We start from the raw sequence: 24880 nt of genomic DNA on the forward strand, positions 1-24880 counted from the left end.
CAAATTGCTCAAGGGTGACAACATGTCATCAAGCAGTTTCTGAAAATAGAGACCCTTGGCTACCAAAATCAACAGTAAAAAAAAACTTAATACAACAATGAAAGGTTAACGGAAAAAAATGGCAGTTGGTTCCCAGACTATAGCTGTTTATAAAGATTAATGTTTGTTCATATCATTCTTAGATCACCCACTTTCCTCTATTGTTAATCCAAACCGTCTGACTGATGGAGATATGATTTATTGCAAAATTGAAACCCAACCTACATGATCCAACTCGCTGTCATGTGTCTTGTTATGTCGGCACCTGGCAGAAACTTGCTTTAACTTTTTTTTCGACTGTCCATTTCAATGACAGTCATCTAACAAACTGATCAATTTGTTTGATGACTGCCATTGTATTATTGGGTGATTTATTCTAACTGGTAATACCTGCACCCTACTTGAGTGAAATATAGTGTCAATTCCTCAGGTTGACTGTAAAATTGCCAGCGCGGTTTGTGTGTTACAACAAAATGCTAATTGTTGATTTACGTAGGTTTACTACGACAATATACTGTCGGACTCCGACATTCGTGGGGGATACGTTCCTGAAAAATGTCGCGAATGTTGGCATCCGTGAATGTCAGGGCATTTTTTTTAATGGTCTCGGCTTGTGGAAGAGCATGATTCATCATCATCATCATCATCATCATCATCATCATCATCATCATCATCATCAGATTTGGGGTGGTTTCCCACAGGACAGGTGTGTGCATCTCTTGCTGTGGTAAGGTGAGCTGTGGTTTATCATTCCTTGCTTTTAGCTACGGTAGCCGGATAGCTCTGTCAGAGAAAAGGCGGCCAGCCGAGTCTGTAAGTCCTTCCTTCTGGTGCATAGCCTCTGCCCTCGCCAAGACTTCCAGACTACCTCCTCGTGGTACACCAAGGTAACAATGCTCTTGAAGGCACTGGCTAAATGTCTCGGATCTTGGAGTAAGTTGGTACCCTCGAGGTGTAGTGTGCATCGTCTTCTGGTGTGTGGACATGCTTTTGCACTCACTAACCCTATTAGGGCAGGTGGAGGTGTAGTGTGCATGGTCTTCTGGTGTGAGGACATGCTTTTGCACTCACTAACCCTATTAGGGCAGCTCTTTTGCCTTGGTAGGCAGTCCACCTCGGAGAAGGAAACTCTGATCGCAATTCCCCATGCTGCCTTGTAGGGTATGTCTATTTAGACAAAGGCTAGGCCCACAGCTGATACAATTTTAGAAATTTGGCCTTTGACCTTTTGGCCTATGTTGACCTCAAAAATAGTTGGTGGTTAAATTCAGTGACCTCGTATGAAAATCCTGTTCAAATTTTAAGTCAATCGGATGAAAATTGACAATTTTAGAAATTTGGCCAATGTTGACCTTTTGGCCTATGCTGACCTCAAAAACAATTGGTGGTTGAATTCAGCGAGCTGATATAAAAATCCTGTTCAAGTTTCAAGTCAGTCGGATGAAAATTGACAATTTTAGAAATTTTTGAAAGGGGCGCCAATTTTTTTTAACAAATTGATCACACATATGCAGGTTATCTTATGTATTTTCGTTTTCAAGGTACACAAAGAAACTTTACGTACTGACGGGCTTTAACCTGTATATGTTGGGCACCCCTTTATATGAACTTTTCTAGAGCATTATTTGGTTCCTCCGAAGAACACAAGGGGTAGTACAGCATGCACATCAGATTTTTTGAATGTCCCTTCTTTTCTATAATTTGGCATTTTCTACAAGCCTTGTAATGTCCCTTCTTTTCTATAGCTTGCCACATTGCACATACCATATAAAGGGGCCTTTTCTATGCCCCTGGCATTTTTCTCAAGAATGAAAGAGATAGGTTTTTTATGAAGGAGACTCATGGACAGAAGATGGGTAGGCTGCAGCAACTATTAATGCATTGCTTTGTCTGATGGTTCTCTTTGCCAGGGTCAGGTACAGATGAGTTGCCAGATGCACAATTGGACAACGATGGTGATTATTTGCCAGACAAACACACAAGCAGAAAAAAACGCACCCAGAAGAAGAAGAACAAACCCAAGTATGAGGGTAGCAATTATCTCTTTGTGCCTGATAAAGCGTAGCAGGAGGGCAAAGAGTTGCGTGCTATGAGTTTGTGATTCGGAAGATGGTAGTTCAAAGTGGAATGTTGTGAAGTTTCATGAAGTTCAGTAAAGGTAAACAGTTTTTCATGCTATTTCCTTGTGTTGAGAAGTGATCTTGCTATTACAGTGGCCTCCAAAAGTATTCACCACCCCTCCCCCCCCAAAAGTTTTCACATTTTGATGCTATCTGAGCTTATTTCATGATGCTTTCAAATTAAACTTAATATGTGGAGTCTCCACAAACTACTCCTAAGTGATGAGCTAAAAATATTTCAGTTAAAATGTGACTCGGTTAGATTCACAGAGAGAATCAGGTGATTCTCGGTATAATAAGTATTCAAACCCATTGCCTAATTAACCCTAAATCTCTTCAGGAGCAAATTATTTGTTTGAAAGGTTACAAAATACATGTAATGGGTTTAACCAGTATGTAATCAGTGGTTTAACTTAAAAATTAAGCTCCAACACTTATCGACGGAGTTTTAAGGTGAAACTCACTTGGCCAACCAACAAGGCAAGCATGAAGACCAAAGAGCTTTCCAAAGAATTCAGACAAAGTGTTGGAGAAGCACTGTTCAGGAGAGGGTTATAAGAACATTTCAATGTCACTTGTTATCTCTTTGAGTATGGAGAAATACATCATTAAGAAGTGGACGACATATCATACCACCCAGATTCTACCCTGATCAGATCACTCATCCAAACTCAGAAGCCGGGCAAGGAGGAAACTAGTTTGTGATGTCACTGTCAATCCAATAACGACTGAAAGATCTGTAAGGCTTTATGTCCAAGATGGGGGTTAGTGCTCATCAATCAACAATATCCCGTTCCCTTCACAAAGCTGGCCTCAATGGACAGGTGGCAAGAAAGAAGCCATTACTGAAAAAGATGCATCCGAAAGCTTGTATGGAGTTTGTGAAAAAGCATCTTAATGATACTGCAGGCATGTGTTGAATAGATTTGTGGTCAGATTAGATGAAAATTGAACTTTTTGGTCTAAATTAAAAGTGTTACATACAGTATGGAGCAAACCCAACACCGCATGCACAACACCCACTCAACACCATCCCACCTGTTAAACATGGTGGTGGTACTGGTGGTGGTGTCAGCATCATGTTATGGGGCTGCTTTTCATCAGCAAGGACTGGCAAGCTTGGCAGGATAGAAGGGACAATGGATGGTGCAAAGTACAGGAGAATCCTTGATGAAAACCTGCTCGAGTCAGCCATGAATCTGAAACTGTGTGGGACATTCACATTTCAGCAGGATAATGATCTGAAGCACAAAACTAAAGCTACACTGGTGTGGCTGAATAAGAAGAAAGTATATGTTGTGGTGTGGCCCACTGAAAGTCCTGACTTGAACCCAATTGAACATTTATTGTGAGACTTGAAGATCGCAGTCCATCGATGATCCCCATCAACCTTGACAGAACTTGAGTGATTTTTACGTGAAGAATGGACAAAGATTTCACCATGTCACTGTGCAAAGCTGGTCGAGACCGACCCCAAAAAGACTCACAGCAGGCTTTGCTGTAAAAGGTTCTTCCACAAAGTACTGACCGAAGTGGCTTGAATACTTTTGCAACCAGTGAATTTTGATTTGTACATGTTTTTCTTTAGACACCAAAATAATTATATTGAACTTTGTCATGCAAAATATGTATGCGTTTCAGTGCTTTTGGAAATTTAGCTGATTGAGATTAAGAGAAACTTGGAACAGATTCTGCCAATTGTTGATTTACAATAAGTTGGTGTTTGTTGTGTCATTGTTCTTTGATTGCTATTGTCACTCACTGTAAGATGTGTGTTGTGGTCCAGACACTCACCTCTTCCTGATGATCTATCGGTGGAGGAGGAGGATGTTTTATCTACACCACCTTTGGTTGAAGCCTCTGGCGTTGAAAATCGAGCACCGGTCTGCAGCCAGCCCAGTGGCGTGTTTTTTGTGGAGAGCAAGGGTGAGGTGTGTGTCCCTGTCTGTGTATAATAATTCCAGGTCAGCCGGACTGTTTAACTGCAGAAAAGAGATGTGGCTGGACTGCTGTGTGCAATGAAATTTCCTATTCTGGTAAGGTTCTGGTGCTTTGATATGTGGGAGTGCCTCAGAGGGGTGGGGGTTGTTCACTGATCCATACATCTGGTTATAGCAAGAACTTGGAACTTGACCAGGGTTCTGGCACACATTGACCGATTCTTGGGAAAGACACCGTGGGATCCCCAGCTTAACGTTCAATCCAAGGGTGCAGTCGCCCTGCTTGTAAAACACCAAAATGCCATCAATTCAAGTTGGGTTGAGAATCAAACCCAGAATAGATAGCTTAACAGGGAGTGCACTACTTCTGAACTGCCTGACCACAAAGGGTGAATTTTTATAATCAAGCCAAACCAGAATCTCAATTACAAATTCTTGGTGTAGGTTATTGGTGTGACATTACAGCTTTGTCTTCACTACAGGCATGCAGGTTCTTGTTTTTTTAATGGTAATCGCCCCAACCAAGGCATAAAGCCACTCTTTATAAGGGGCTAAGAACGAAATAGAAGAGGAAAAACTATCAAAACCTTCACTTCATCCTGAAACAAGGAAACCTCTTCACAGGACCACTGTGCAGGATGGGGTAACTAGGCCAGGCAAAAAAATTAATTTTTCCTACCCCCATTGGGTGTTTTTAGGAGACACCATCTTCACACTGGATGGCCATTGGCTCCCGAAGGGAGCTCATCCATCCTTTGTCAGGTGTTGTTTTTCATCCTGGCAAGGTGTCACAGTCAACCTCCCCAGAAGCAAAGCCAGTGAGGGGTGTCGGTTTAGTCACTGACAACCCGGCCATGCAGCAGGTAGCACTGTTACATATTACCAGTGGCAGTCCCAAAAGACTGACCTGATTCGAAAACTGACGTGACTTAGTTGATTGGTCGAAGTCTGTTTCTAAAGCTGATGATTATGTTGAGAAGCAGTGTAAGTATTGTGAAATACTAGTTCCTCTATTAACACTTTTTTGAATTGCCCGAGTCCAATTTGTCTTTCCATTGTTTTCGATTTTCACAATAGGACAAAGCAGCTGTTTTTTATTTAATTAAATGTCCAACCCCTCCCCCTCCTCTCCTGCCCCACCCACATAAATTTTCATATTGATGATTATCAGTTGACCATTTCTGATGGTATATAAATAATTATCTTAGTGGTAATATCATATGTTTCATTCTTCCGATTGAATACCATTAGATTGATCTTGATTGTAGCTCTCACCCTGAAATGATACTAAAACATGGCAGGACCTAAATAGTCATTTGGAGAGATTTCGAGAGCAGTATGTTGCTTAAAGCTGGTATTTATTGTACGTTTGAGAAAACAACAAGTATATCTAGTTTGCTGAACAATATGTTCAATGTGTTAATTTTTTTAATATATTTTGAAAAATTACAGCCCCAGACCGGAAATTGAACCCAGGTCATCTGGCAAACCGTACCAGTGTTCTGCCATCTGAGCTATCTGGGCGACCCACTGGCTGAGCAACGCAATTCCTCCACATATAGAAATGCCACTCTCGTTTCCCCCCACCGCTGCTTCTGCTTTCCCTCACTAGATGGTTATCCATCCAAATGCCATTGCGGCATTACGAAATGCAATGCAAACATTTACAGCACACAAAGCACTTAACAATTTCCTACTTATTAGATGGGCCCACGTACACACGCTGCCCTTTCCGGGGCACTCGCTGCCAACCATAGGAGCAGCGAGGGCCTGTGCACGAGAGGCCTGTAATGAAATTTTTCCACATATATTTAAAATGTTTGTTCTATCCTGTTCATTTATAATGATATTACTACACCCCCTGTGGTGATAAATAGCAGACATGAAATTGTCCCCTCATGGGGTGGTTGGGGGGGGGGGGGTGACGAGGACGAACTGATTCGATTTTGGTGAAGATCCGGACCCGACGACTATAATTTTTAAAGTGATTCTTCACCATTGAGAGATAGTGCCAAAAATGATATAGAGCACGATATCTCAAAAAGTTTGTACGGATTCGGATGAAACTTGGTGAACACGTTCGGTGTGTGACAAGGAAGAATTGATTCAGTTTTGGTGAAGATCTGGATACGAGAATTATTTAATTTTTAGATCCTCATGGAGGATCTCTAAGTCTTACTCACGTTGTTGTTCTTGTGGACTTTTTTGTTTCACAGCCTACAGTTTTCATTCTAACTTCCTGAAACTTGGCGTGTATATGTAAAAATACCCTGTGCAGACAGTAACCATCTCCGATTTTGAAAATTCCTCCTAGAAAAAAAGTTATGATGTCAAATTATTTCTGAAACTAGGCAAGCTTTTTAAATTATGTTTGTGGGAATAGAATAGGGCATTAGCAGAGATGAATTACCGCACATATGATGCATCACTATGACGTCATATCAATTTTTATGACGTCATTCCTATTTTTGGACTTTTTGTTTCACAACCCAGAGTTTTCATCGGATCTTCGTGAAACTTGCCATGTATATGCAGAAAGCCCACGCGCAGGCAGTAACCATCTCCGATTTTGGAAATTCTTCCTAGACAAAAAGTTAATGTCATAATATCGCCACTAATGGAAATCTCCTCGCCTATACCATTATCTCCTAAACTCGGCAAGCTGTTTGAATTTTGTTTGCGGAGATCAAGCCGGGTATGAGCACAGATAATTTATCGCAAACCTGATACATCACAATAACGTCGTATTCGTTTTTATGACGTCGTCATTAAGAGGACTAGGATCTTAGCTCATTTGAGCATTAAAGTGATTCTTCACCATTGAGAGATCGGGCCAAAAACGATATTAGTACTGTATAGCATGATATTTCAAAAATGTATTGGGCCCGATATGTTCTCATGGATCAGGCATTGCATGACGGAGGTATGCGCTCGACCGAGTGCCCTTCTAGTTTATTATGTGTTAATTGTGAAACTTTTGTGGGGTGGGGAAGAAGGGTGGTGATATTGCTGAAGGAGGTGTGAGATAAGCAAGGAACATCATCCCTTTCTCAAAAATCTGCAAACTTGTATGAACATTCCATGCAGTGGCCATTGATTACCATTGATCGAAGGATGCTGCCTTGAAGAACACCAGCTTCCATAATGTCTGTCTTTTCAATTTTTGTTTTATGGGGTATGTGTGGTACTGAATGGCATACCTTTTGTGGAATGCAGGAGGGTTTCGTGTGTCTAAAAAGCCCTGGGAATACTGCCAGAAGGGGCTCGAGCCGGTGGAAGAGCAAGTCATGCAGAGTACCACACAGGATGTAGCCAGGCGGGCACAGGAAGCCTTCTGGTAATCTCTATGTTATGCATTTGTATTAATGATGTGGTACTCGATTTCCTGTTTTTCTGGACTTGAATTTGAGGCGGGAGTTTAAAAAAACCAATCAGAGAAGACGAAACAATTGAGGCGTCAGAGTTTCAATAGAAATGTCAAAACCTAAGATAATTGCAATTCAAGCATGACGTTCGACTATATGTGTATATATATATATATATATATGTGAACTGTATATACATTCATCTGCCGCCCAGACGATTTTTCCCACTAATGCAAACCCTTCAACCAGAAGTCACGTGATGTGATCGGCGGGTAAATCGAAACGTGTGGAGTGTGACGAGCACTCTCCCGATCCCCATTGGACAGAGTCTGATGTATAAATGATGATTGTGGTCATCATTGGTCAGATATTTATCGGTATCTCGTCCTCATGAGGCCTATCCTGAAATCCCGATAGACGGCTCCGTTGTATGTTTAACTGATGTTGACCAGGCATGTAATCTTTGTCTGTTTGACAGAGTCACCAGGCCGAGGTCTCTGTGTTGGAGGTGATGCTTTGGTGTAGGATTATGTCCAATGGAGATCAGGGGAGTGCTTGTCATACTCCACATGTTTCGATATATATATATTGTTACGGTGCCGGGGTCATCTGCCAACCGCCCGCTCTGACGGAGCCGCAAGTTGAGTCGGCCCGACCGATCGCCCGGAATATAGATCGCCGCCCGGATAAGTCCGAGTCAACGGGTCCTTGTACAAGAACCGAAATGCGCCAATGGGCAGATCACGTGGGGTAGGATCGATTGCCAATCTTCAATGTACCTAAATACCCACGTGATCCAACTACAGGGTATTCCACCCTCGACAGAACTCGTACGGAACAAACCGCCGAGGCGAGCCTGTCCCGTGCGCGATTCCGAGCGGCTTAATCACCGAGAACCGTTGGTCCAAATGTCCCCCTTTTACGGCAAACCAATGGCTTTCTAACTCCCAACACATGAAATGCTCAGTCAATGAAAGAATCGACGTGACGAGCTGAAAACATTTAACAATTGTGGTATTTATTAATAATAATGGGGAACTAGGGAAGCACGTAAGAGCAGAACTATTCCGACTATACGAAATGCAATGCAAACATTTACAGCACATAAAGCACTTAACAATTTTCTACTTATTAAACGGGCCCACGGACACACGTACGCACCCACACACCCAATAAATGGTGGCTGAGGCCTTTAATAATGAGCTCCAGCTCGGAGGACAGGTGAGCTGAAACCCAGAGCCTATCTCGAACCTCTCCACCTCGTGTGGTCTTCAAGTTGTTCGGACCCGGGCTCCAGCGAGAGCGAGCTGGACCCAATCGCCGTGAGCTGCGATCCTTCCCGAGCTCCAGTGAATCCTCCCGCGCTTCTCAACACGTGCGAGTGAGACGAGGCGCCGATCCTTCCCGTCAATGTGCCACTTCCCCGAGGAACCACCTCCAAGAAGAGGTCGATGAGTCGCACCAAGCCGGGAACCAAACGGAGAACAAAGAGCTCCACGAACCAAGAAGAAGAAGAAGCCACCATTCGCAGCTCGTGCCGAGCAACCGGCTCAACTTTCTTCCAAAACAAAGCAGCTATCCAAAAAGCCTACCGAGTCAAGCAGGACCCGAAGCTCTACTGAACAACTCCTCTGCAGAAGCAAAAAGCTTCCGAAAGCCTCAACCCGAACCCAAGCCAAACAGGACCTGAAGGTCTGCTGAACGACACAGCCCTCAATTCCGAACTCGAACAAAAGAAAGGATCTCCTCTTTATCCTTCTCCGCCCCCTTCCCCCATGCCCGGCGTGACTCATGCCCTCGTGATCCATCCCCCGCTCAACCACGGGTGGGAGGGAGTTGTTGATGTCATGAATCACGGGACGGAAGGGCTCTTCTTCCTCTTCGCAGAAGAGGGGGAGGGACGTCTCCATTGTTTCGTTCCCTAACTATTAAATCGATCCACAGCGCATCTGATCGATTTCTAAACATTTAAACAATGGAAGGTGAGCTATCTAGGGAACAAGCACTTATCGACATAGCTGACTAAAGGAACCTCTATGTTGTGTGCAATCGAATTCCAAATTCGTAACAATATATATGTGTGTATATATATATATATATATATATATATATATATATATATATATATATATATATATATATATATATATATATATATGCCAGATATGGAAATATAGATATAGAACCAGAGCGTTGAGCACAGCTTTTTCACCCTTGGGGAAGGCATGGCCAAAGAGCCGCATTTCAGATCTTTTGAGGTGGCCTGGGGCCAGTGATTGGGCCACGTCAGATGTTACGAGCTGCCCCCATGCCAGCCAGTGGGATGCCCATTCTGCTGCTCACCTGGATGTGCACTCAGTTTGTCCTTCCTACTGTCGCCAGGAGCGGAGCTCCGCACCCAACTTGAGGAAATCCCTTCCACCTCCATGCACCCGGGACGAGCCCCACATGTCCAAAAATGTCGACGGCACAAAGCTTCCCTGCAATGATTGCCCCATTCCCTGGCTGTGTCATGTCATGTCGTGTCGTGTCCTTGTCCGTTCACCGGTCATGTTCAGATGGAGGGGAATGAACAGATTTGAGAAACAAAATACAGTACAGGGGTACATGGCAATAACTTGCAGTACAGGTTAGATGTCCATACAGATGAACAGACAAACAAGGATTTTGTGGGGCTTTCAACAATAAATGGGAATTCGGCATGCACTTCGAAAGCCATGTCTTCGGTGAAGCCTCCAGAACGCTGGTGTTATTCACACATGCTGAGCAGCCATGGCAGTAAAACAACGCATGCCCAACATGATGACGGCAGTCATTGCACACGTCATCACGCACTGATGTTATTATCCCAACGGCTTGAGAGGGGGCGCTAGCTACCCAAACCAACGTATTTAATTACATAATAACTCCTGCAGGGAAGGCACGATTCTTAACGTACATGACGGAAATAACTGTTCTAAGAGGCTACAAGCTGTGTGTGTTTCAACTTCGACATGTAGCTTATAAAACCACAACAATATATGTATTTTTTTTATATTGTCAGGGAATACACCTTGAGGTTTCCTTGTCTTTTAGTGTACGTATATTGTTATTGGTGCCGTACCCAGCTCGTTCTCTAACGACTCCATTCCAAGGTTTGCACTTCTCCAGTATGAATGATTGTACAGGTCAGCTCCCAATCAAATGGATTTTTGTTAGTTGGGGTCTGTGACTTCTGAGTGACGTTACAGTTACCACATCAACAGCTTTACGTTTTTACCCCTCAGCCCGAACTGGCTACGGGGTATTGTCGTCGTAGGCGTTGTCCGGCGGGCGTCCATCCGGGCGTCTGTCAACTTTTGGTTTCCGTCAATTTCGAGGAGAACGCCTTATCCGATTAAATCCATTTTTGCAGGGTATGTTGGGGTTGAGTAGAGGAAGGTTCCTTTCGAAAATGGGCATGCTGCGATTTTCAATGTGGCCTCCATGGCAGCCATCTTGAAATTGGTTTCCGTCGATTTCGAGGAGAGCGTCTTGTCCGATTAAATCCATTTTTGCAGTGTGTTGGGGCTGGGTAGAGGAAGGTTCCTTTCGATAATAATCAGTGCGATGCGATATCCAATATGGCGGCTGGGGCAGCCATCTTGAATTTGGTTTCCAGACAATAACTTGAGAACGGCTTAAATTATTGATTTCATTTTTGTGTGATATAATGGGGGTGTTTAGAGGAAGGTTCCTTTCGATATTCAGCACAATCCAATATCCAATATGGCGGCTAGAGCAGCCATCTTGAATTTGGTTTCTGGACAATAACTTGAGAACTGCTTCACACATTGATTTTATTCTAACGAGGTATAATGGGGTTGAGTAGAGGAAGGTTCCTTTTCAAAATGGGCATGCTGCGATTTTCACTATGGCCGCCACGGCAGCCATCTTGAAATTGGTTTCCGTCAATTTTGAGGAGAACGCCTTGTCCGATGAAATCCATTTTTGCTGGGTGTGTTGGGGTTGAGTCGAGGAAGGTTCCTTTCGAAAATGGGTGTGCTGCGATTTTCAATATGGCCACCATCTTGAAATTGCTTTGCGTCAAGGGGCTGAGGGGTTACGCGTTTTGCAGTGCTATTTTTGAAACTTGTATTTATAATAAACAGATACAAAGTCAAACTAGAAGGGCACTCAGTAGAGCTCTTACCTCCACGATCCACGAGAACATATCGGGCCCAATTCATTTTTGAAATTTCATTCTATGCAGGATTATTTCGTTTTTGGCCCAATCGCTCAATGCTGAAGAATCACTTTAAAAATTAAATAACACTCGTATCCAGATCCAGATTCAGATCTTTACCAAAATCTAATCAATTGGTCCTCGCCACACACCCAACATGTCCACCAATTTTCATCTGAATTCGTCCACAACTTTTTTAGATGTTGTCCTATATAAAGTTTTTGGCCCTATCTCTCCATGGTGAAGAATCACTGCGGCCTTGACTTGACTACGGCCATCAATGATCCGACGACAGTTTTCAGACCCACAGAGGCAAGTTTGCTGTTTTCCACATTGAAGGCATGGAAGTTATAGTCGCACGTGAGCTCCACACCAGCCAGGATGTCCTGCAAGGCAAACAGCCCAATCCTGTACATGCCATTAACTGACCATTTTTGCATCTCGCAGTTCGGCTGGTAGTGGTGATTCACAAACTGTGCCTCATTGCCCATGCAGTAGCTGTCAATGACCATGCCACTGTCCAAGTTTAGGCAGTAGTGGTTGTGATTCTGGTACTACTCGATCACACGGTTCCTGAACTCATTCTCACTGACCACCTCCCCCAAGGTACTCTGATGAACTGTCCCTCACACGGTGTCTCTTTGGTGCGGATTTCCCAGCCTTTGCCCTGCGTTCGTATCGGAATCTCTCAAGACACTGCACCCACTCATGCTGTTGGATGTGCTGATTGCTGTAGCAGTCGACACCTGGGAACATACTTGCCAAGCACTCGGCAAAGATCATCCTGTTGAGACATTCCTCAGTGCAACCCTTTTCATCTGGCCCAATGGGAATCTTGTAGTTGCATATAGTCAGTTCGCAGCCAGACACTGGCTTTACATCCACCAACACACATGATCTTATCTTCTTGTACAGTGGGATATCAGGCTTTTTATAGAACTGGTTGTGTTTCCATTGCCAAAGAATGTCGTCTGGAAGCTGAAAGTCACTTCTTTTCTGATGAAGATACTTCCAGGCATGAATTGGAGGAGCAAGTCATGTTCATACTACACTTCAACTTGATCTTCTCTGACTTGATAAAGGTGTAAAGGTAATATTTCAACAGCAGTTACAGGTCTAAAGGGTCTAAGGGGTTGAGAACATCTCAGGCTCAAGGGGTCTGAAGGATGTAAAGGTCTTCAGGAGTCGAAGGGGGGTATTGAGGATCTTAAAATGGCCTAAAGGGGTTTAAAAGGTCTTGGGGCTCTCTCAAGGTCTACATGTCTAAAAGGTATGTTCCAAAATCTGTAATTAATAGACCGAGTCAAGGTTCAATGGTAAGTTATTAATAGACGTACTTCAGTTCAAGTCACGTTCAAGCAGTATGTAATTAATAGATATACTCGCATAAGTCGACCAAGGCTTCACCTCGACGAGGGTTTACTGTCAACCCATCTTTTTCGATTTTATAGTCGGTGTATACATGGATATCAAGGGAAGCTGATCAAAATTGGCGATTTATGTGACCTTTGATCTTTTGACCAATTGACTTCAAAAGCAATAGGCTTCCAGGTTGTCATGACCTCTACCAGGTGGTGAAGTTTTGTGAAGATCGGAGTTAAAATGTGTCCTGCAGGTGGATTGACACACAGATAAACAGACAAACCGGTAGGCGGCGATGGGTCGCCGAGCATGGAAACTATAAGATATAGAGCAAAATGGATGTCATATAGCGGACAGGGAATCACCTTAAGATTATGCATATCAAATCTCATCCAGTTCCATTTCCTGATAACTACCTGGTATCCATTTGGATGAAAAGTACCGAAAATGCGGTTTGAAATCTGAAGTCCCCAAAGTTCGAGCAGGTGCTGTGGGTGAACAAAGATCTAAATCGAAAATCCGGCTCGATCGTTTGTGCACAATGTATTCCAGACGATTAGTGTGACTTTTCATGACAATCCGACCATAACCATAGGAGGAGTAGCATTTGGCGCGAAGGCACCTCCAGCTCTTGCATATTATCGATTTTTGCACTAATTGCCCTTTGACCCCTGACCTAAGCGAAATCGGTCAATATGTCCTTACACAAAGTTGTAGTACTTATTGAGTACCATGAACCTGCAAAGTTTCATTCGTATCGATGCGCTCACCTGGTCGCTAGGGGGCCTTCAATTTTCGCCAATTTTTGTGCATACCCTAATTATAGGGGGCGCTGCGGGTAAAGTATTCCATATATCACAAAAACCGGAATATATTTGATAGAGCATCACCTGTAGATTATTCGTCCCAAATTTCATAACCCTACGTGAGATAATTGATTTCGCGTGAACGGTACCGATTTTGAAGGTTTTTCGGTTGTTGCTAGGGAACCAAAGTGTCCCTAGCAACCATCACAATTTCCAAAGCACTAGGTCATAAGATGTACGTACCTACCACCAGAGTTTGGTTAAAATCCACCGACGTTTACTACCAATTATGCTGATGACAAACGAACAAACATCCAAACAAACAGACAGAATTACTGACGATAAGGGTCACCTATTTTGGCGACCCAACAGACAATACCAGACCAGACCAACCAATATACTTGCGAATCTTCAATTTTGCAAGTAACAAACAGGAGTGAAACAAGTTTTGTTTTAATCCATCCACAACGTTTTGAAATATCAATGCTATACAGTCTGTGAGTTGGATATGCTAACCGTGCACCTCCCCCCTCCCAATACAGTATGAGATAGGTTTTTTTTTTTTGTTCATTAGGATGTCCTTGTGGAGATAAAAGACGTTAACAGGAAAAATATAGGGATGAACACATACGTTAGACCCAATCTCGATAGGTACCCCGATGACGATTTTGCATGCTTTTCACGTCCTAAAACTTAGGGGTACGCTTGATTCACCGGCTGCCACTTCCATTTCAACACACCAATCAACGAATGTTTCATATCATTTGAAAACCGATTGGATCGGCTCTCCATTGATATATCAATTATGCATTTATGATAAATATTTACTTTTGCAATGTATTTTAATTATAAATGACATCGGTCGTTTGATGGAAATCTCAATTTTATCCCTTCATCAACAAATGATAACACTCCAAGTCCATTTTTCTATTTATGATATTTGGATTTCCTAGATTATCCTTCCACTGCATGCATGTCACCATATCATAACACATCTTGGTGGGTTTTGCATTTCGAAACATCATACAAGTTAGAATTGAGAAAATCCAAGATGGCTGCCATAAAATAGTGAAAAACTACTGATTCTCATATCTCCGTCATTTAACAACACTTCAGTTTGAATTAAATGACATCTTACATGTCTTCAAACTCAAGAAATCAATTACCGCTATCAGGTGTGGGAAAACCAATAAAAAGCAACTCCAACAAAGCAAGATGGCAGTTCCTTATAGCAAACAAATGGCTGAAACAGCATCAGAAATGAAAATTGCTCATAGATGTGTAACATTAACATTTTGTCTGATGATGCTGGTAATTCAACACAAATATTCCTTCTTGTATCTTTGTTTGGTCAATAACACATGACAAATATGTATTTTGCAAATTAGAAATTAATGTTCAAAGACATTTCCAACAGAATGTTCAATATGGTGTTCAACAGAAATTATTAAATCACGTCATCCATAAAAGAAACTGCCATCTTGTGTTGCCTCATCATCGGAGACATAACGTGCTGTCGAATCATCATCATCACTATGTACGTCATCCAGAGAGAAACTGTCATCTGCTGGTATTGCCTCATCATGTGCATCATTCGAATCTGAATTGTTGCTGTCTGTCACGGTCGAGTTCCATTTCAGCGTTGCCTTGTGGTAGGATTTATCCTTCGAACCAGAAGGCTTCAAGTTTGCTGCCATTAATCCACCAGCCATGACCTTGTGTTGGATTCGGGATATTGGGTTGGGCAATTTTGGCTGGCTTCCAGATGGCAAGCTGGTAGTTATATCATCTGATGTGTTGAGTTAATACTTTCGTACAGGGTGGCAGCAGACTTGGGTCAATAGTCCGGGCTAGGTTGACAATGCCATCGGGTCCATCACACTTTTCCTTTAATAACAAGTAATGCAAGTCATTAAGACTCTTGTAACATGGTTTGCCATACAAGGCACAGGTGTATTCTTCCTGACACTGTTCACGAGTTTCCGAGGCTTGCTAGAATTGTTTGGAATGCTGGCATCTTTTGGAGCACCTTGATTGGTCATACTTTTACAATGCCTTTGAATGCACTGGTGGTGTCACATTGTGTGAAGGCATGCAGACACATCAGAGCAGTACAGTACTCTTGCCCATAACCATGGGCCAGTTCTGTGATGTTCACCAATCTCTTTTGGTTGCCTGTGCCAGTGTCAAACAGCAGAGTTATGTCAACATGTAAGGTATGATAGAGAGCAATGAAGAACACATCACGATCTGGGCTTCAGATTCTCACAGCATCATATCCCAGCTCTTGGGCATACAAACAGTAAAGAATGTTGCGTGTATCCGTGTCTTCCTGTGTGGAGTGGAGACTGTATTTCAACTTGTGATGTCTTGCCATCCTCTGCTGTCAGCAAATATGCATGCCTCTCAACGACAGCAACCGCTTTTCTGTGCGATAGCTTTGATGCAAAGTCATTATCACTCCAGACATCACAAAGCACTTGACTAAGCTGTGATTTATTGTCATTGTTCATCAGAAACATCCTCCAATTGACAGGCTTCTTTGTCATCGGCCCCATGACGATCAACTTTTCACCACTTCCACGCCTTTCATGCTCCATTCCCTTCAACGATTAAGTCATGTACATAAACTACATAGCCAAACGTATGTGGACACCCTTTCTAATAAGTGGATTCAGCTATTTCAGCCACACCTATTGCTAACGGGTGTATAAAATGAAGCACACAGCCGTGCGATCTCCATAGACAAACATTGGCAGTAGAATGGGCCATACTGAAGAGCTCAGTGACGTTCAACGTGGCACCGTCATAGGACACCACCTTTCCAACAAGTCGGTTCATCAAATTTTTGCCCTGCTAGAGCTGCCCCAATCAACTGTAAGTCCCGTTGTGAAGTGGAAATGTCTAGGAGCAACAGCTCAGCCACAAAGTGGTAGGCCACACAAGCTCACAGAATGGGACCGCAGAGTGCTGAAGCGCCCAGCATGGAAAAATCATCTGTCGTTTGTTGCAGCACTCACTACCGAGTTCCAAACTGACTCTGGAAGCAATGTCAGCACAAGCACTGTTCGTCGAGAGCTTCATGAAATGGGTTTCCATGGCCAAGCAGCCGCACACAAGCCTAAGATCGCCATGCACAATACTAAGCGTTGGCTGGAGTGGTGTAAAACTCACCGCCATTGGACTCTGGAGCAGTGGAAACACATTCTCTGGAGTGATGAATCCCTGGAGTGATGACGTTCTTCACCATCTGACAGTTTGACGGACGAATCTGGGTTTGGCGGATGCGAGGAGAATGCCACCTGCCCAAATGCATAGTGCCAACTGTAGAGTTTGAATAATGGTCTGGGGCTGTTTTTCATGATTCAGGTGATGCCCCTGAGTTCCAGTGAAGGGAAATCTTAACGCTACAGCATACAAAGACATTCGAGATGATTCTGTCCTTCCAACGTTGTGGCAACAGTTTTGCGAAGGCCTTTCCTGTTTCAGCATGACAATGCCCCCGTGTACAAAGTGAGGTCCATACAGAAATGGTTTGTCGAGATCGGTGTGGAAGAACTTGACTGGACCGCACAGAGCCCTGAACTCAACCCCATCGAACACCTTTGCGATGAATTGGAATGCCCACTGCGAGCCTGACATAATCACCCAACATCAGTGCCCGACTTCATGAATGCTCTTGTGGCTGAATGGAAGCAAATTCCCACAGCAATGGTCTAACATCTCGTGCAAAGCCGCCCCAGAAGAGTGGAGGCTGTTCTAGCTGCAAAGGGGGACCAACTCCATATTAATGCCCATTGTTTTGGAATGAGATGTTGGTCGAGCAGGTGTCCACTTACTTTTGGGCGTGTAGTGTATCTGTACTGAATATGATGTCTGGCTTCGTTGGCAGAGCATCAAAAATCCTATGAGTGATCTGTTTGAAGTTGCCTGGGATTTCCTGCAGTGTGTGGAACAATGCATGCCTATCCTGAACAACCAGTGTTGTTTCATCTTGGGGGGCGGGGGGAGTTGAGCATCTTCCATGTCATTCAAAATATATATAGAAGACCCTTTGCTTTGTTTGTTTTCACGAGGTAGCCATCCCCAGTCCCGATGCTGTATGGAACTGGAGTAAGTGGGTATTTCATGAATTCTTCGACATCTATAGCACCATTTGGCTCTGACCTGACCGACAGTTGAATGGCCACGCTGCTTTTATTTGCTGATTGCTCGCAATGACTTTGTTTTGTGTTGGCTGAGTTTGACAGACTTGTTCATGCACTCGAGTGTGTTCAATTTCAATTTTTTCACTGGTTCGAAGAAATGATCTATCTTAGATTGGTCTGGGACATCAAATGGATACAGAAAGCTGTGCACTGCCTCCATTGTTCTGGTGACCATTTGTTCACTTTTTTGAATTGCGGCTGGCCTGAGATCTTTATTTCCTTCCCCCGTGTGATTCAGCCAACATGTCTGCCATGGACAATGTAGCGTTAACAAACTGAGCATGCTCATGTGTCGTTTTCACCAAACACTGATAATTATAATCATTGAAGTTAGTGAGCAGTCCAGTCAGCCTGGCTCCACATCTTCCTGTTCCACCGTGAGACTTGGCATGTTTCATAAACGTTTCTTCAATGGTTTTGGCCACTGCACATCGGTTGCCTTGCACAAGTGATCTTGTCACGCTGAGCACTCCTCCTTTCATCAGCTTAATTGCATCAGGATGAGTATATTCAATATTTGCTTGCAATACAGAGAACAAGCTTAGCTATTGTGTATAACTGTGTCCATCAAAGCTGTCGAACAGGACCGCCATCAGAAAGAGGCAGTGATTATACAATGGGAAGTCTTGACTTCATTTTCACTGCCCGAACCAGATCAAGTACCAGCCAGACGTGGTTCATATATGACAGCCATAGTTTTGCTGTTTGCCCGAGCTTTCCTGCGGCAACATCACACCTGAATTTGGAATATATCTGTATGGCAGAGGTTATGGATTTGTCTTCCAATACAGAACTGAGAGTTTGTTTTCCAAGGGAATCGTGGAAGTCCTTTCGGAGTAGCTTCTACTCTGCTGGTAAATTTAACATGAGCTGGTCCTCTTATGTTGTCAATACAAATGTTTGGAGCAACATTCTTTCCAATGCTTCCAGCAACGTTTTATGACAGGTCATGGCTCGGCTGTAAAGCTTTCCTGATAATACACCGTTTAGTGATCCAGAGGTTTTGAGACTTGCTTCTGTTCGTATATTGGAGAGTCCAGTTCCACCCATTTTCTTCCCAATCATCTTGAAGTGGGCACATATCACATGGAAGGCACTGATCATGATGATGTGATTTTTGTACTTTTTGGGGTTCTTCCAAATTGGTGGATATGTCCTCATACAAACTCCAAGATCAAAAGTAGTTATGACATACTTTTGACCTACTTCTTTGGAAGCTTCTCCAGAGAATCTGAGAAAGCTGTGTCGGTACAGCTTTGTAATCTGTTATTGGACAGTTGATGACTGGATAATAAATCGATTGTTGTTATCTTGCCTGGTTTATCTCCAGTTTCGGAAAATGAAGCCTGCCCATCCTGGAACATCTTGACCTGAATTGACACTCTGCATTTGTAAAATAACCAAGAGTAAGTTCTGTTTGTCCACACACATTTCTCCCTCCACGCATGTCCATCTGCTGATATGGTATGCTGGGCTTTGTTTCTGGTAGCCATTCCAAACTCTGGAAGGTTTGGTGAATCCTGCAAATTCAAGGACCATTCTCTGTTACGTTCCAGAATGCCTACTTGTGGACTTTCTGAGATCTCTTGTTCTAAGAGAGATCCTGTTTCTTGCAGCATAATTCCATGGCTCGTGTGAATTGAACAAGACGAATGACTGTCAGATGCATGATCAGTATGTTTTCCAGTGGTAAAGAAGGTCAGAAACTTCTCAAGTCCAAGTGGGATGATGTCCTCTAAGCTCTCAATATGTCTTGCAATAGGTGGCCATCAAAGTTGCTTAGATTTATGAAATGCAGTAAGTAAATCTTCTCCAATAGGTAGTGCCACTTCCTTTGCCTTGTCAGCTGTACCAAGCATATAATGACAGTCTCATGGCATCCATCACCTGCAGCATCCCGGCACTGTATATCAGGGTAAGTTCCAAACTGACCACTTGCGTTGTTCAGCAATACAAATGACATTTCATTGGCATAACTCTCTGATATTTTGGCTTTCAAATTTTCCCCTTTGTAATTTGGAATGGTGAACTGAGTGTTCTTTAGGATGGATATGTAGATGTGCCTCAAATAGTCCAACTTCACAACACCTTTCTTGTGGACTACTTGTTCATCGAAGATCGCACACACAATTGTGAATGCTTTCCTGTGGGTAACTTCCACCATGTTTGGTGTTTGCATTGTCGCTTTTCCATCTGGATGACTCTGAGGTGTATTTTGATCGACACCATCAATGATATTGAGCTTCACATTCAAAGAGGTCAAAGCCCCCAATTCTTCACAACAAGCTGTAATCTCTCTTCGCTTCTGCTGATCGAATCACGCTTTTGCTACCACCAAACTCAAACTTGCAGGTACCTTGAGTCATCCAAACTACCATGAACCTTCACCTTCTTTCCTCCAATCTTGTTACAAAAGATGCAATCTGGTTTGAATATGGCCTTGTCACTGTCAGCAGATGATCTTCGAGATGGTTGAGATGTACTTGGTTTCGTCGATGATTCATCTTGACAGCTCCACAAGCGACTCAGATTCAAGATGAAATATTGATAATCCCGGTTGTAGCCATGCTGATGAGAAAGCACCTGTGGAATCTTCGCACATATGTCAGCCATTCAGTATGGGGAAATAGCAGGGGGTATTTGTCTCCTTTGGGCAACGTCCTGCAGTTTACAAAGTCTCTACACTGAGCTTCGTGAAATGTTTTGAGTGAGATTGCATAGTGTATGATACAAAATTCTGTTGTATCTCTTTGTCCTTCTGGAACTTCAACTTCAACTTCGTCATGTTTGTGTCTCGTCTCAGCCTACTTCATGGTGTATAGGTTCACTTCATCTCAACATCTAAAATGACACGATATAACAACAGTTGTAACATCACATGTAACATAATAGCAACAACATTCACATTGTCCTTGAGAACCACTCGGTCCACAAGTTAATCGATCGACAAAAAATATTTAGTCATGGTCTTAATTACATCATTGGGTCACGAGATCTGAAAATGAATCAAATGTTCTTACTTTTTATTGGTTTTCCCACACCTGATAGCAGTAATTGATTTATTGAGTTTGAAAACATGTAAAATGTCATTTAATTCAAACTGATGTGTTGTTAAATGACGGAGATATGAGAATCAGTAGTTTTTCACTATTTTATGGCAGCCATCTTGGATTTTCTCAATTCTAACTTGTATGATGTTTAGAAATGCAAAACCCACCAAGATGTGTTATGATATGGTGACATTCATGCAGGAGAAGGATAATAGGAAATCCAAATACCATAAATAGAAAAATGGATTTAGAGTGTTATCATTTGTAGATGAAGGGATAAAATTGAGATTTCCGTCAAACGACCGATGTCATTTATGATTTAAATACATTGCAAAAGTAAATATTTATCATAAATACATAATTGATATATCAATGGAGAGCCGATCCAATCCGTTTTCAAATTATATGAAGCATTCGTTGATTGGTGTATTGAAATGGAAGTGGCAGCCGCTGAATCAACCGTACCCCTAAATTTTAGGACATGAAAAGCATGCAAAATCGTCATCGGGGTACCTATCAAGATTCGGTCTAATGTATGTGTTCATCCCTATATTTTTCCTGTCAATGTCCTTTATCTCCACAAGGACATCTTAATGAACAAAAAAAAATATCCATCTCATACTGCAGTGGGGGTCGGGGGTGCAGAGGGGGTGGGGGTGCAGTAGGGGGGAGGGGTTGTAGTCGGGGGGGGGTGCACAGTTAGCACATCCAGCTCACAGATTAATACTGTATATCATTTTTGGCCCCATCTCTCAATGATGAAGAATCACTTGAATATTGTCGCGTTCACGGAGGCCACAAACGGGACCCTGTAAACGTCGGGTCTTGCCTGTAGATGCCGAACGGTTATATTCTCCTTTGAAGACGTTACTTACCAGGCCAATCCCAGCTGTCCAAATTACTTGATGGCAAACAGGATGAGGAAGATGATGCATTTGTTTTTCAAATAATCAATAACTTTTCTGAACAAGAAAGGAAAACGCGGCAAGAGGAGGAGATCGTGGGGGATGGGAGACTTCCTCTGGAGCAAAGGAGCCACGAAGCAGTTCATGATAAATTGGTCAGACGAAATAAATATAAATGATAAATAAAGTATAGCAAATACAAACCCCTCTTCCTATGGCACACACACATACACACACACACACACACACACGAATCCTTTCTCTTTCTCCCGTCTTGACTGACACCGTTTGGTGTCCGGCACCGTTTGGTCGAGGAGGTAGGTGAAGGATGACGGCGGCAGATGAACCCAGCTCAAGATCGACCCTCTCGGCTCATGCTCCACTGGCTGTTTTAACACAGCAAAGATGTCGCACGTAGCTCCACCCATCCAACCACGCCTCGCCGTCCAACCACGCCTCGACGTCCAACCACGCCTCGACTCCCTCGACAAAAGAAAATCACGCCTCCGACTCCCAACCATGCCTCCGACTCCCAACCACAACCGACAAATAATAATCCACCAACTTTCTCCCTCTCTCTCTTCTTTCTTTCTTCCTGCTCCCGAGCACAGGGTTAACATGGGAATGGTCGAGAACTCAACCGAATATCGAACGTCCCTCTGGTCTGAGTCAGCTGCCCGTGGAACCCGTCTTCTTCTTCTCCTTAGCCTCCAGGCTCCCCCATTGCCTATCTCTCAGCCTTTCTGGCTTTCTTGAAACTTTCAGGCTCTCCCATTGGTTATCTCTCAGCCTTTCTGTTATTCACGGAGTTGTGTGGGCTTGTCCCTCCCTCTCCGGACACTGCACACAACTCTCCCATAGCCTGTCACTGTTATATCAAAGGGAAACACGAAAGACAACTTCCCCAATCCCTTTTCCTCGCAATTTACTTGACGATTACACATTTCTCCTTTTTCAGAAATGCTCGTTTACTCGACAAATTAGCACATCTACATCCTTACTTAATACATCGAGATGCTACCGGCTCGAACAAACAGTACTTCCTAACTACGCATTTTAGCTACCCTGTGAATACATACCCCCCCCCCCCACGCCTTTCAAATGTAACGATATTAAAAAATAAATTCTCACCTTCTGTGGTGGAGGGAACTCCCCATTGCAAAATCTCCATTCAAGAAATCTGGATCGTTTTGCTCACATTTTCTAAATCGCTATCACTGTGTGATGCTTTACTCTTACGAGTCTTATATACTGTACCCCGTTCACGCGAAGCAAAAAGCAGGGTTAAGCAATTGGTTGATGTCTGTCTGTCTGTGTCTTTCAAGTGAACCTGATATCCTATTCATTCAATTTGACGTCAACAGTGCTCACAGAGTTATAGTTTGCAACTTTCCCTTTTACTTTCAACTTTTACATACTCAATTCATTCGTCATAACTAGATTCCTTGAGACAGAAATTGATTTTACGTGGGTATATCCACCTGAAGTTCCAAAATTAGCCGCAATTATAATTTTGGCATGATTTTTTGTTGGAAATCACTTATAACATGCAGAAATGCAAAAAAAATAAAAATCGAAATTTTGTTGAAAAAAAAAAAAAGTTGCAAAAATATTTTTTCCTCTAACAATTTTTTTTTGCGGGGGGGGGGGGGGTTGGAAATCACTTAAAACATGTAGAAATGCAAAAAAAAAAATTCAAATATTTTTTCAAAATAGCCGCTATAGCGGCCATATTGGGTTTTGGACCAAGTCCAAAATCTAATGGCATGATCCTTGGACCATACCTAATCCCCCCACTAAGTTTCGTCGAAATTCGGCGAGGAGTTTTTCCGTAATACTGTTCACAAACAAACAAACAAACAAGCCGGTAGGCGACGGGGATTCGCTAGGATTGAAGCGCTGGATACGATGCTTTTCATTCTGACCGATCCACCGACGAAGATTCATTGCCAAGACATATTGGTTCACATACAATTGTTCCTCTGCCTGGCAAGATTTTTCCTATTGCGTATTTTGCCAACTGGCACTCCTCATAAAAAATGACGGTAAATAGACACCCTATTTTTGAAGGACGACCATTTGAAAAATAATTGGTTTGCTGGTTTGTGCTGTGGAGCCTCGCGTTGCAGACACACACACACACACACACACACACACACACACACACACACACACACACACACACACACACACACACACACACACACACACGGAAAACCCAATAAACTTCTCTCAATGATCTTGTTTGACCACACCTCCTGAGCCACACAATATTTTTCATAAGCCACGCCCACTTTCCTACACCACTCCCACTTTAAATAATAAATAATTGGAGGTGGTGTGTGGGTGGGGAATCGTTTTCGGGAAATAAATAAATAATTGGAGGTGGTGTGTGGATCGTGGAATCGTTTTCGGTAAATAAATAAATAATTGAAGGTGGTGTGTGGATCGTGGAATCGTTTACGGGAAAGAAATAAATAATTGGAGGTGGAGTGTGGATCGTGGAATCGTTTTCAGTAAATAAATAAATAATTGAAGGTGGTGTGTGGATCGTGAAATCGTTTTCAGTAAATAAATAAATAATTGAAGGTGGTGTGTGGATCGTGGAATCGTTTACGGAAAATAAATAAATAATTGGAGGTGGAGTGTGGATCGTGGAATCGTTTTCAGTAAATAAATAAATAATTGAAGGTGGTGTGTGGATCGTGGAATCGTTTTTGGTAAATAAATAAATAATTGGAGGTGGTGTGTGGATCGTGGAATCGTTTTCAGTAAACAAATAAATAATTGAAGGTGGTGTGTGGATCGTGGAATTGTTTTCGGTAAGTAAATAAATAAATAATTGAAGGTGGTGTGTGGGTCGTGGAATCGTTTTCGGTGA

General features: G+C 42.9%; 1 protein-coding gene and 1 pseudogene across 8 annotated transcripts in view; one reads left to right on the top strand and one right to left on the bottom strand.

Moving 5' to 3' along the window:
* Nucleotides 1-24880, top strand: part of TMEM237 (transmembrane protein 237) — a 72977-nt gene that overhangs the window by 16844 nt on the left and 31253 nt on the right. For all 8 annotated transcript variants that reach the window (XM_085853290.1, XM_085853253.1, XM_085853271.1 and 5 more), the window contains 3 exons: nucleotides 1950-2061; nucleotides 3946-4085; nucleotides 7316-7436. In XM_085853290.1, coding sequence (XP_085709416.1) covers nucleotides 1950-2061; nucleotides 3946-4085; nucleotides 7316-7436 — 373 coding nt within the window. The remainder of the gene's footprint in view (nucleotides 1-1949; nucleotides 2062-3945; nucleotides 4086-7315; nucleotides 7437-24880) is intronic.
* LOC147031847 (uncharacterized) lies at nucleotides 12254-20223 on the bottom strand (annotated as a pseudogene).

Source organism: Eptatretus burgeri, chromosome 2 (assembly GCF_056783735.1).
Source record: "Eptatretus burgeri isolate ZD-2024b chromosome 2, Ebu_testis_v1, whole genome shotgun sequence".
In the NCBI taxonomy this organism is placed as follows: domain Eukaryota; kingdom Metazoa; phylum Chordata; class Myxini; order Myxiniformes; family Myxinidae; genus Eptatretus; species Eptatretus burgeri.